The sequence below is a fragment of the Melospiza melodia genome, chromosome 18 (assembly GCF_035770615.1).
Source record: "Melospiza melodia melodia isolate bMelMel2 chromosome 18, bMelMel2.pri, whole genome shotgun sequence".
NCBI classification, from domain to species: Eukaryota; Metazoa; Chordata; class Aves; order Passeriformes; family Passerellidae; genus Melospiza; species Melospiza melodia.
This window is the reverse complement of record NC_086211.1, coordinates 8,134,620-8,147,386: the sequence shown is the minus strand read 5'-3', so window position 1 is coordinate 8,147,386 and position 12,767 is coordinate 8,134,620. Positions and strand designations below refer to the sequence as shown.

The following is a 12,767-nucleotide window of genomic DNA, read 5'->3' as shown; positions in this document are numbered from 1 at the left end:
CCCCCTGTGAGCACTCTCAGAGCTCTCACGTTCCTTGGGGAGCACCAACCACATCAGCGACACTGCAGTGTCTGCCCAGAGTGAAAACCTGCTTAACAGTAACACCTTGTCCTTTCCTCCATAAAGAGTAACAGACTGAACCCAGAGAGGCTACAGAGTTATTGAGCTCAGACCCAGGGCCTGAAGAGCCCCTTCCATGGCAAGGTCTGTGATGAAGTATCACCTTCAAGGCAGGACACTTCCAGCCCAAGCAACTGTACATGGAGGGCATGGAGATGTATCACCAACCAGGAAAACTTGGGTTCCACCTGTTTGTATCAGAATCACAAATTTCAGCAGCTGGTTTAGAGTGTGATGAAACACTTGCTACATCTCCAAAGGCTCCCTCCTGGTAAGACTGACTCCAAACCACGGCAGGGCAGGTCCAGCTGCTGTTGGACAATGCCACCAGCCCAGCTTGCTGCCCATCCTCTACCAAGTTGTACTGCTCCAGGTACTGCCTTGCAACACATCTGATTTCTCTGCATCAAGGACACTGTGCTGTCATGTGCCTGAAGAAAACACCAATTCATTCAATACTAAATATTCCCTACCTATAGGTTCAGACCACCTTATTTCCTCACTCTGAAAACGTAAAGAAATCCCAAACAGTTGTTTCTGTGTGCCAATATACAAAGCAGCTGCAGAGCAACTACTCTACCCAAAATTCTGGGGTTTCAAAACACTTTCAAAGGAGAAATTTGAAGGAAAAGAATGATTCACCTCCCAACCTCAGTTACTCCTTTCACCATATGATGTGGAACAAGTTAGTGATCTGAAATCAAAACTCCAACCATTTTAATTATTCCAGAATCCCACATCCCACAACTTTTCTAACCATAAACAGGAAATAGCTTCTGGCAAGGCTATTTCTATTATTATCAATCTTCTATTATTATCAATCTTCTATTATTGAGGCAAACAGTGAAACTCTAGAATCACACACAGGTAACTAACTGCAGACACATGTACTGAACACCTGGGAGGTGAGCCCAAGCAGGACAGCTGGGATGAGCATTAGTTTAGCTTTAGAGCTCCCCTGCTGAGGCTCTCCTGTACAGTGACCCCCAAATGCCACTCCAGTGGTAACTTTCACAAGTACATTATATCATTAACAGAAACAGAATTGTGACCAGGGATGGTGTGGTACCCAAACATCATTTGAAGTGAAGCTGGACCTACAGCACTACTGAAGAGCTGTTACAAGCACTGTCACAGGCAGTGTTTGAACTCATTGAAATACCCACTGGAAACACCAGAGTCCATTTGAACAATTTATTAGTATCCTCTTTTTTTACAAGTTTTAGAAAAAGAATCCCAGGATTTTGCCTCCTGTGTGTTTTCGTCTCGCCTCCTCATGGTCCATGATGCCAGCTGAGGTTGTCAGGACAATATACCTGCCAAGAGAGAGCAGATGTTCAGGTAATCTCCCTGCTCCAGGCTGCTGCAGAGCTGAGAGCACCACCTCCATCTGTGCCACACACAGCAGGGCCTGTTCCTGTAACAGGCCCAGCACAGTGAGCCTGACTACCAACAGTGCACAGCAGCTCCTCTCAGGAGCACGGCCCTGCAGCACACACAGGGCAGGAACAGACTTCTGCTCTCCAGCTATTGCCTCTATCCCTGCACATTCCCACTGGGCACTCCCTGTCCAGCTGCTGGACAGGTTTCTAGCCCAGCTTCACTTCTATCCCCACAGATGCTGCTGCAGGCACAGGTGCCACAGTGCCAGAGCTCCTCAGCTGGGATCTCTGCCTGGTGCAGGGCAGGATCTGCACCTGCAGCAGCTGCCACCGCTAAAGCCAACATCTGCAGTACCAACACACTCACCCACAGCCCCAGAACCTCCTGTCCCATCATAAATGCTGTAAATGCTCTTAAAGCTCCCAATGACAGAGCAGCTACACAGGGCCAGCTGAAGCAGGAGTTACTGCTGGAGCCTTAAGAACAGAAGCAGCACAGAACTGTTTTAATCAATCCTTCCTTTGATGGGACAGACTGGCTGAGGCCCTGGAGACTTCTCCAGCTCTGCCATCCTGGTGCACTGGGAATTACAGCTCTCAATTCCACACACTTTGTGAAGGAAAGGTACATTGTGTAATAGTAAGATTTCCTGTGTTGTGGAGGTTTGTTTAACAGAGACTCCAAGTTCCTCATCACTTCATATCTGATTAACTTTCACACAGGATGTGTGAATTCAAGTAGTACAATTTACTTTCACTGACCTGGTAACTTACATAACTCCTTCCCCACTTAAAAACAGCCATTCACAAAAACAAAATAAACATGAGAGAAGTCCTGCTTTCCATTAAACTGTGAAATGGTCAAACAAGGATTTACCAAAGCCAAACAAACATATCCTTGCTTAGCAGTGCCCCTGTAAAACTGGTTTAAAAGGGCATTTATATGGAGGATGGATTTTGACACTGGAATTTAACTCCAGGGTATCAGAGGAAAAGCTGCCAGGTGAGTGTAACCCAGGCAGTTTGTCAGTGTAACATTTTTACACACAACACACATCTGACCCTTCCTCATACTCACCCAAACTGACGGGAAGGCAGCAGGTTGTTCTGCCACTTTTCCAAATCCTTCAGCTGCACATCAAATCTGGGACTGATTACACCACACTGTAAGTAAGAGAGGATTCCATTATAAACTGAAGCACTTCATGGATTTACAGATGTGTGATCCCAGCTCCCTGCCTGCAGGGCCTCATCAAGTGCTGTCACACACACTCTGTTACACCAGGACCTCACACCCAGCAATTCCACTCCCATTCCTGCCTCAGCCTCACTCCTCCTCCTCACCTGCACAGCCTAAACTGCTGCTGAAGCCACACCACTCACATAATGCCCACACCTGGGGCAAGCACTAAAGCATGCTGTAACATCAGCAACATTCCTGGGATTGCTCAGGGATATTCCACCCCTAACCATTATACAAAGTTAGCAAAAAAACCCACGTGGATTTTAACCAGGAAGGAATTTCCATGCTACTGGAATTTTCAAGGTAATTGTATCACTGACCAAGACCACCAGCACCACGACCAGTTACCTCACTGGCTCCAATCATTTTAACAACTATCCAACCCCAAACCAGAAGCACACCTTCCTGCACTATGCACTTCTCTGAACTAAACAATTGTTCCCTTACTGCTATGATTGGGAGAAACATTATATCCATGAGCCTGGAAGATCCCTATCATCCTGGAAGAGTTCAAGGAACACTACCCTCAAACCTGACCCACATCACTTTTATTACAGACACATAACACTGTGTCTACTGTAATTACTGTAACTACTGCAGTAATTTGGGGGTGTCAGCATTATCTGCCTTATATACACTGCAATTTTCACACGGCATCTTCATCATGAGGACAGCCCCAGCATATTCTGACCAAGAAATATTTTTTATTTCTTTATTGTAGAGCCAACTCTGACTGGAAGAGCTCAGCTGTAAACAAGGATGCACAGCAAGTCACACAGAACCACACAGCTCAGTAGTTTGAGACATAAGCATTTAAGAACTTCCAAAACACACACAAATGCCTCACATGCCCCAGGAACCTCACAGGCACCAATCAATGTAACATTCAACTTCTCCTCACTGCAAGCAAAGCCCAGCTGGCAGCAGGAGAAAGGTTTGTCTTCACAACTGCAGCCATCAAACATCAACTGGAAACCAACTCAGCCCCTATCTCTAAGACAAGTCTTCCAGACAGCTTAAATATCAAATAAACTGAGAAAGCACCACATGGCCAGAAAGCCTTTGAACAGAGAGAAGTACACAGCACTTGCAAGCAGACTTCCCTGAGAGCATATCTTACACAGTCAGAGATTAAAAGAAATGTAATTAGTGACCCACACCACTTTGAATCCAGACAAATTAACCACCCTTTTAACTGATAACATCCCAAATTAACCACCCTTTCAACTGATAACATCCATGCTGCTCTTCTTTACATGGATTCAACAAATACCACCTCCTTTACAACAAGTTCTTTTAGAAATAGAGCAGACAAACATAAAATTTAAAAAAAGTCTTACTTAAACACTTCTTCAGAGAACTGAATTCAGGAAGACAAATCCTACCTTGTTGAGTCTGCCTGTGAGGTTGACAACAATCTTCCCAGCTCTGTGATCATCAATTATCTCGAATTCACCAATGTAACCTGCAGGAGACCAGCAGACAGAGACACACACAACACTTAGCTACAATAACACATCTATTTAACTGTGTTACACGAAGCTACTTCAAGCACCTCGATTTCCATCTTTTACCCCAGCAGCACCCACGGACACCCGGGGAAGCAGGGCCGGCACTCACCGTGCTTCATCATGACGGTGAGGAAGCGGACGATCACCTTGGAGCACGGCCGGATGAGCACCTGGCGCTTGCCGCGCTTCTCTGCGTTGTTGATGCTTTTGAGAGCATCGGCCAGCACGTTCATCCGCACCATGGTGCCTGCGGGGACGGCAGCAGTCACTGCACCGGCTCCTCGGCACGGAAACGCCGAGCAGCGCCCCTGTCAGGGCTGGTGTTACACCGAAAACATCCAATACTGACAGAAAGTTGTATTAAACCTCGAAAAGCAGTCTCAAGCTAAAGAAGCGATCACACGCTCAACTGTGATCAATAAGAGTCACCACTACCACAACACGTCAGGAAACCTGACACGGTTAAATTTGGCTCTATCAAAGCACACACAGGATTTCAAAAGCACCATCCAGACAGCTGTCAGCAGTGTGACAGCTCCGCAGGTACATCAGTTTGCCCTTAAAACCCAATTAACACCCAACTGCACAGTACCGATCCTGTGCAATAACTAGATTCTACGTGGTATTAAATCAGCAGATGCTGCTCGGCTCACTGATGTGCAAAAACCCTGCAGGATGCACAAACACAACGCTTCGCAAAGGAAGCCCGGCAGCAGCTCTCGGAGGCTCGCAGGAGGAGCCTCGGAGCAGCCCCAGCCCGGCGGGGATGACTTGGCACGGCCACCGCTCCGACAGAGTCGGGCCGCTGCCCGAGCTGACCCTGCCCGGACACCGGGGCAGCTCCTGTGGCACACGGGGACTTTCACCACCGGGACACCAGCCCCGCGCAGCCAACTCCCGTCCCCGGCGAGAGCCGCCAGCCCCGCGCAACGGGGCTGCCTCCTCCGGGGCCCGACCGCGCCCGCTGCCCGCGCTCCGCCGGCCCCTCAGCGCACCGGCTCCGCTGCTGCCCCGCGCCCGGCCCGGCCCCGCTCCCCACAGCTCCGGCCCGGGCCCGGCCGCCGCTCCCGCTTCCCGCCGCGCATCGCTGAAGAGCGCGGGGCCACCGGCGGGAGGAGCCGCCCCCCACCCCGCGTTCCGGCGGCTCCGTACGGCGCCAGGGCCGGTGCCGGCGGCTCAAACCGGGCCGGGAGGGTGGCGCGGTGCCCGCTGCCCGCGGCGGCGCGGGCGGGGCGGGCGCGGGGCGCGGATGGCGGCGGGACGGGGCGGATGCTGCGCGCCCGCGGCTCCGGCCCCACTCACCGAGAGCGCGATGGCGGAAAAGGAAGAGCCCGGGCCGCGCGGGCTGATGGGAGGGCCAGCGGCGGACGGAAATATCGCGAGACTTCGACCCTCGAGCCTGGCCCTCCCCATTGGCTGAGACCGCGCGCCGCACTTCCGGAGCGACGCCGCCGCCCGGCTGCCATGGCAACGGGGACGCTTCGCTCGCGTACGGCGGGGCGCGAGGGACAAAAAGCTGCGCTCCGCCGGGCAGAGCGCGCAGGTGAGCCCACGGGCCGGGACAGCGGAGCAGGGACACGGGGACACCGCGACAACGGGGACACGGGGCTGCGGTGAGCACAGCCCCCGCCGATGCATGGGCTGTGTTTGTAGTGCGCTCGCACTCCGAAGGAGCACAGGGCACTTGCACTGTGCCAGCAGCCGGGCAGCAGCCAAGCCAGTGCCGGCGCATTCTCCACTCTCGCAGTTGGGGACACCGCGCCGTGTCACCGCCCGCCTGCACACAGCCAGGGTCTTCCCACCGACTGGCTGCGCCCTTCAGCACTCCCTCAACCCTTCCCAGACCTCCTGATACACTGAAAAGTGCACTGACACCCTTCTCTGGACAGGGACAAGGAGCAAGTCTTCAAGTAGTTTCTCTTTAGTCTGTATTTACCTATTCAACAGTTACAATAGACACTGAAGAGAGTTCATTTAAAACAGTAAACTTTTAAAACATTAACACAGGTTTTAGCTTTTTAAAGAAAAACAGTTCAGTTTTAAAAAAGGAGGGAGAGATCATAGAAAAGCACAAACAATTCAGGCTTATTTACAGAGTCAAACTCAGCATATTCAGAGTGATTTTGTATACAGACAAACATTCATAAAACCAAACGTGCTACAAAGGCTCCATGACAACAGCAGTTCCCAGAACAATCAGCTCTTAAGGTTACACACACCCTCACTCATTTTCGACAGTCTCAGTGCAATGAGTTTACACTACAGCTAATAACTGAAGTACAAATTTATATATTCCAGACCCCTACTCCACACATTCTCAGGTACACACAGCCAAACAGGCTCAGTGAGACAATGGAACCTTCTGCCCCATTTTGGATGTGCCCCCTCAGCCATGACCATTCTCACTCTGCTAATTGTCCTCCTGCCACAAGGATCAGTAGTAACAAGTCTCCAAAGCCTTCAGAACTGCCTCTCACACTTGCTGCAGCCACAATTAATGATCAGCAAATCTAACACGGTCACAGAAACACTATCAAGGCATTACAGCTCTGCTGTTGGGGTGCTTATGCCCTGGGTGTTTGATGAAGACACTTAACAAGCTCCACACATCAAAGCAGATGTCTCAGACAGGATCAGCTCCAGGCTGCAGAGCCCTACACAGCACAGGAAGAGACAAACCCACAGCAGCTGCTGGAATGACTTTTTCACTTCATCAGGGAGCCAATTAAAAAAAAAAAAAAAGTCAGTGAGCAATACAACTTCTATTGTCTTAATTATACATTAATTCTCAAAACTGTTCCCAAAAAAAACCTTCTACTAGAGTGAACAGCACTTAAGCCTTCATTCATTTTTCTTTTCCTTGTGCTTGAGAAGTTTGTTGATCTCCCTTTTTGCCATTCCAATGTACTTTGTGATGATCCCATGCTGGTTTAGTCCAGGAAACAGCAACAAGAAGCTTACTAAAGAGGAGAAGGAGGAAAAAAAAAACCAATTAATACTCCCTTAACAAGCTTCTGTCACTCTGCAATTCTTTGCTTCCCTTAAGCCCCATTAATTGCTTGAAAAGAGAAAAACAAAAACACCCCACCACACTTAATCAAAAATTACTTCTACCAGTCTCAATCCATTTCAGGCAGCTAACAAGAGAGCTCCTTGTGTTTTGCATGCCCACACTTACCAATAAGATAGGTCAGAAAAAGATTGTGAACCTGCTGTCCAATCCAGGCAACCACAGCAAGAGTGAAGACCATGGTCATGAAGTACTAAAAGTGAAAAGGGAGGAGTTACCACAGAGCTGCTGGGGATTCTGCCTTCCCTTCAGTATTTGGCAGAACTTCAACATTTCAAACTAACATGAAGCTCTCTGGCTCTTCCACCCATGATACCTATGCACAGGCATGTTAAAACTGAGATTACAGGATCTGTAATTGGCCATTCTCACTTATTTTCAGACCATCACCTGAACAGTGCATGTTCTTTCTTCCCAGGTATCCCTTAATGCCAGACTGTGCCATCCCCAGTGTTGCACCCACAGCTGGTTTGGGACAGGGGCTCAGTAGCTCATGCACCAGCTGACACACTATTGAAGATCCAGGTTTTTGGGGTTTGTGCACACTGGAAACAGCTTTTTTCCAAAAATTTACCTATCCAGAGAAATCCAGTCTTCCTTTATCTAATTATCAAGGGTTTGCTCATAAAATACATAGAAGTGCAAGTTTTTAAGTTTTGTATCTTACCACTCCAGGTCTGAATAAATGTGTGACCAAGTCACAGCCAGAAGCACCAGCTGCTGGTTTGGAACACCAGATCATTCAGGCCTTGCTAAAATACTTCAGACAAAGCTAAATCACACAAAATTTTAAGAAAACAAGGATTAACCCCTAGAACTCAGTACCATTTTAGGCTTTTCTTCCTTCAGAGTGAAGAGACGCTTCCACCAGCCAACAATCCGGCGGCGACACTTCACCAAATTGCCACAAATCTCGTGAAACCTCTGCTGCTGCTCCGTGGTCCTTTTATTAAAGGGAGGGGGAAAAAGCCAGAATAAGAATTCAAGATTTAATTTTTAATTTTAAAAAATCCTCCATGGCATTTTTCCAGCAGTAAAGAAGTACCCAGGGCTTATCCTGGCACTTGCTTTGCTTAGCTTGAACCTTAGTGAGCACTGCAAGGAAGTGCCCATGTAATTTTCCTGCATGCTGAATGTTAATTAAATTGACTCCCTGACCTTAATCTGATACCAGTGTGAGAGACACACAAATAATGCTTGTCTACATAAAAACATTTATCCCAAAGCAGATACACTAAACTTCACCTTTAACTCAAAATGTTGTTCAAATTAGGTTCTTCTTCAAGTTATTTCTTTTATACAAGGCTTGCCTTTTTCAAATCTGTTTCACTCACAATCACATTCATACTCTCTCTGCATTATTCTCTTTTTTATCACATTTACTACTGCTTTTTTCCAAACATGAAATCAGTACTCTTCCACATAATTTCACTTTTCAGTATATATTATCTATTACTAAAAACTAGTCTAGCAGAACTAACTAGCATGCTTATTGGAGAGTAAAGAATGTGCCTACTTCTTAAAAAAAAGATCTGATTTTTTCAGAAGAAAAAGAACAAGTAAGTAGTAGTAGTTCTCTTCCAGAAAAAGAATGAAGAACATGTTGCTACTGTCTTCACTTCATGTATTATAGAGATTGCTGATTTCTCTCTACAATGACTCTACAAAGTAACTATTTGATATCCACAAATCAGATATCCATTTTGATAAAGATCATAATTACACTCAGTAAACTTTCAATTGAAGCTTTCCTCACCACTTATTAGAGCCAAAGATCCGAGGAGCAAGAGCAGGAACCAGGTAATCAGCCAAACAGAGGAACATGACCAAACAGGAGACACCTGAGAGAACTGAAGGGTCCAAATAGTAGATCATCCTGCAGAAAGAAGACAAATTATTTCTGAGTGCTCCAACTGCTCAATACTAGACATGCTTGGTCACTTCTTCAGACTGGCTCAGAGCTTCCTACATCATAGCTCTCTCTTGCCTAACCTCAAACAAAATTACAAATAATGCCATTTTCTCTTAATAGACCAGATAAGAATGTGCCACAAGCAAATAAGGTACAAAGTTCAGTAGAAGTAAAATTTCATTGTTATTATTCTCTCAGAAACTGACCAACAGTGAACTTAACACTGATTGAGGGATGATGATGATGAGTGAACAAATGAAATAACCAGGCAGAGTAAAAGCTCTAATTTTGTTGCTCAAGTCACAGAATTCAGATCCACTAGAGGCTGTCATTTGCTCTGTCTCTCCTGGGAGAGCTAGCCAAACCTGTTCTGGCCATCAATCTCCACTTAAAGCAGTGCTGCATTCTCCATATTCAGTCTGCCATCACTCAAACACAGCAGAAGGGCAACTGGATAAGAAGCAGCTGATCTGCCAAATGTCTGATAACACCAGCTGGGCCCTCTGCTATCCAACTGCACTTCACAGAACTTGCTCAAAACTGAGACAGTAAAAGCAAAGAAATGACCCAGTCCATGGTGGGGCTGTTCTGTACATCTGCAGAGTGCTACTGCAGGGCCATGTGCTCTGTACATCTGCACGCTGACACTGTGCTGGGTGTTCAAGGTCATTGTGGTGAGTTCAGAACCTCCAGTAGGTCTGCATTTCCATAAAGTATTTCTCAGCACAAGATCTTCCCTGCTCTAATCACAGAATTTATAACAGAATATCCTCAACTTCACACAATTACTTCTTTTAAAAGTTACTTCTCAGTTTCCATTTGATTTCCATCATCATCTCCCCTAAAAGGAAAAAAAAATTATATTAGCCGAAAGACCAATTATCCCTGCCTCACCTGGCTGAACATTTATTTTTGTAATTTCTCTCCTTACTGCAGGAACAGACAGAGCTGGCAAACTGCAGAGCTGGCACAAACAGCTGTCTGAGCAAGACTGTCAGGTCATCTTTACTACCATGTTACATAAAAGCACATCCAAGTGCCTCCAGCACCTCCAATCAGACAGGCAACATCTTTCCACCCTGCTGATTGGAGTTACCTGCAGTCTTCCCTTTTCTCCTTTCTCAAAAGACATGACAGAGACTATCAAAAAACCCTAGCTGTGGAAAAAAACCCTGAACTTATCCTGAACCCACAGCAAAGAGGGAGAGTAAGATATTGTGCTCTGTGGAAACAAGCTTTCTGTAAGGATACTGCTGGTGCTGTGGGGGGAACCAAGGGGGTCATGAGATCTGACCAAGAAGCAGGGGACAAAGAACGAGGGCAGAACATGAATGCAGCACTGAGGAACATTCAGCTGAGCACAGGAAAAACCCCAGCAACTACTGCTGGCAAACAGCTTTTGCAGAAACCATTCTGAGCAGGATATGAATCATGTGACTTCCTGCTTTCACTACTTTTGTTTTTAATTTCCAACAAAGTTCACACGTTTTAAGAAAAAGAACCTAGAGTAAAACCATTCCTATTACACTCCTCCAGCTGTCTCACTAATTTTCTTAACAGGCTTGGTCAGAGCCATGAAGATGCAATGATGCTGCAGCTCCCTCCTGCAGGTACTCACAGGAAGGAGAAGGAAACAACACTCATCAGTGCCAGGGGAAACCAGGCTCGCTCCCAGCGCAGAACTTTATCTGTCATCAGAATCACTTCTCCCCATCCTTGCAACTGCTCTTCCAAGCTTGCAGTTTCAGCTGCCTACACAAAAAGAGAAGAAAATTCCTTTAACTAACCAGATTATCAAATTAATTCCCGCTCTGAAGTTGCTAAAAAAAAAAAACAGTGTAATAATTAACACAAATCTTTTTGAGTAATTAAATTAGTAATAATACTGTGAGTTTTGTACTAAGTTATGACATTGTAGCATTGATGCCTTTATATAGTTAAGATCCTAGCAGCATGTATAGGCCAAACAATACCTCCTCCCAGATTTTGCCAAGGTGTTTTCCCCTAATCTCCCATTTACCATACCCCATTCCCCCCAGAATGTCAAGTTTTAAAGCCTCTCAAGTTTTCAGTGTCAATGACTGGAAAACTGTAATGTGAGAACTGTTTAAAAATAAATGTATTTCCCAAGACAACTCTACCACATTAAATTCAAGCTTTCTAGCTGCTGTCCAATGCTAGTTTATTATGAGGAAGATGGATAAAGACTCAGAATCCACAGTACAGTAACCCAACTGATGACATCTGGACAGCAAGTTCTCCCACAAGCTGCCCAAGACAACCTTTCAACTCCAGTTCCTATGTGATTCCTACATTCCTCCAGCAACGAGGCCCCACCTGTGCTGCCACCAGCTTGCTAAGCAGTTCACCCGAGGTGTTCCACATTTAACAGAGCTTAACAGTGTCCCCTCAGTGCGAGATGGCATCTCAGAGATTACAAAACTCAGGTAAACCGTGAGCAGAACCGACTGCTGCCCGAGCAGTGAGAGGTGACAAGCCATGAAGACTCGCACGTCGGCCGCGCAGAGCTAACAAAACAGGTTTCACTCCCGGCTATGTGCTACACTTAATTCCAATGAGAACTCCGACGGCACTAGAATAACAAGCACAACACAGCTCGTGGATTTTCTACAAATTCCGGAGCCTCTCCCCAAGCTCCGAGCTCCTGGAGCTGTTCCCTGTGCCCAGGCTGGGTGTGCAGCACCGAGCGCTCGAACGCCTCCAGCCTCTGCCCCTGCACAGCTTTTTACTGCCATTTCCCACGGCAGCCGCTTACCAACTGAGGCATCACTATATATATAGCCTTGTGTTTATTTAACTATTCCAGCATATCTCGGCACGTTTAGTTAAGCTGAATCACCCAACGCCTGCCGCTCTCCGGGATCCCGCAGCGGGAGGGAGCACGCACACAAACAGACACACACGGACGCGGACTGACAGACGGACACAGGCTGTAACCGCCGCAGATCACGCAACGCCGAGCGCTGCTGGGGGCTCCGGCCCGCGAGCAGCAGCGCCGCCGCCGCTCCCGCGCCCCGGGCCCGCACTGGCCGCGGGCCCCGAGCCCACCCCACACCGAGCCCTCAGCGTCGAACCGCGGCACACACAGCGCCCCCGCCAGCCCCCACTGCGGGCAGGGCAGGGCAGAGCGGGCCTGGCTCCGGCTCTGCCGCCGCCCCCAGCAGGCCCGAGCGGCCGCCAGCCCGCCCGCCCTCACCAGCTGGTAGACGCTGTTGTTGTCCCCCTCCGCCATCTTGCGCCGCTCCCGCACCGCCGGCCACGCCCTCCCTCCGCAGGCCGCGCAGCCGCCTTTTATAGCCTCCGCCGGCCTACTGAGCGCTGTGATTGGCCAGTCCCTGAGCCCTGCCGGCCGCTGGTTGGCTGCTGGGATTCGAACCGCGCGGGGCGTGCGCGTGCCCCCCTGCGCGCCGCAGTGCGGCTGAGGCGGAGCCGGGCCCGCGCGGGGAGAGCTGTTCGGCTCCGGGCAGGGGCGGCACCCCCACCGAAAAGCGCTCCCTCCGCTGCTGCA

General features: G+C 48.4%; 2 protein-coding genes across 2 annotated transcripts; both read right to left on the bottom strand.

Annotated features, from left to right (window-relative positions):
* Nucleotides 1–1,300: 1,300 nt before the first annotated feature.
* Nucleotides 1,301–5,615, bottom strand: RPS15A (ribosomal protein S15a). Its single transcript, XM_063171938.1, has 5 exons — nucleotides 5,559–5,615; nucleotides 4,366–4,503; nucleotides 4,131–4,210; nucleotides 2,581–2,666; nucleotides 1,301–1,436 (listed from the first exon to the last, which is right to left on the bottom strand). Exons 2-5 carry the CDS (start codon nucleotides 4,496–4,498, stop codon nucleotides 1,343–1,345), a joined length of 393 nt encoding a protein of 130 aa, XP_063028008.1. The 5' UTR covers nucleotides 4,499–4,503; nucleotides 5,559–5,615; the 3' UTR covers nucleotides 1,301–1,342.
* A 552-nt stretch (nucleotides 5,616–6,167) lies between these two features.
* Nucleotides 6,168–12,534, bottom strand: ARL6IP1 (ADP ribosylation factor like GTPase 6 interacting protein 1). Its single transcript, XM_063171936.1, has 6 exons — nucleotides 12,456–12,534; nucleotides 10,857–10,990; nucleotides 9,083–9,202; nucleotides 8,152–8,269; nucleotides 7,435–7,519; nucleotides 6,168–7,216 (listed from the first exon to the last, which is right to left on the bottom strand). Exons 1-6 carry the CDS (start codon nucleotides 12,489–12,491, stop codon nucleotides 7,098–7,100), a joined length of 612 nt encoding a protein of 203 aa, XP_063028006.1. The 5' UTR covers nucleotides 12,492–12,534; the 3' UTR covers nucleotides 6,168–7,097.
* Nucleotides 12,535–12,767: the final 233 nt, after the last annotated feature.

Coding starts and splice junctions, on each gene's coding strand:
- RPS15A (XM_063171938.1), bottom strand. CDS start 4,498: ATGGTGCGGATGAACGTGCTGGCCGATGCTCTCAAAAGCATCAACAAC. Junction 4,211..4,365: donor CACCGTCATGATGAAGCACG/GTGAGTGCCGGC, acceptor GGTCTCCTGCAG/GTTACATTGGTGAATTCGAG. Junction 1,437..2,580: donor CTGCCTTCCCGTCAGTTTGG/GTGAGTATGAGG, acceptor CTCTCTTGGCAG/GTATATTGTCCTGACAACCT.
- ARL6IP1 (XM_063171936.1), bottom strand. CDS start 12,491: ATGGCGGAGGGGGACAACAACAGCGTCTACCAGCTG. Junction 10,991..12,455: donor ACAACAGCGTCTACCAGCTG/GTGAGGGCGGGC, acceptor CTTTTTGTGTAG/GCAGCTGAAACTGCAAGCTT. Junction 7,217..7,434: donor TTTTCTGACCTATCTTATTG/GTAAGTGTGGGC, acceptor TCTCCTCTTTAG/TAAGCTTCTTGTTGCTGTTT.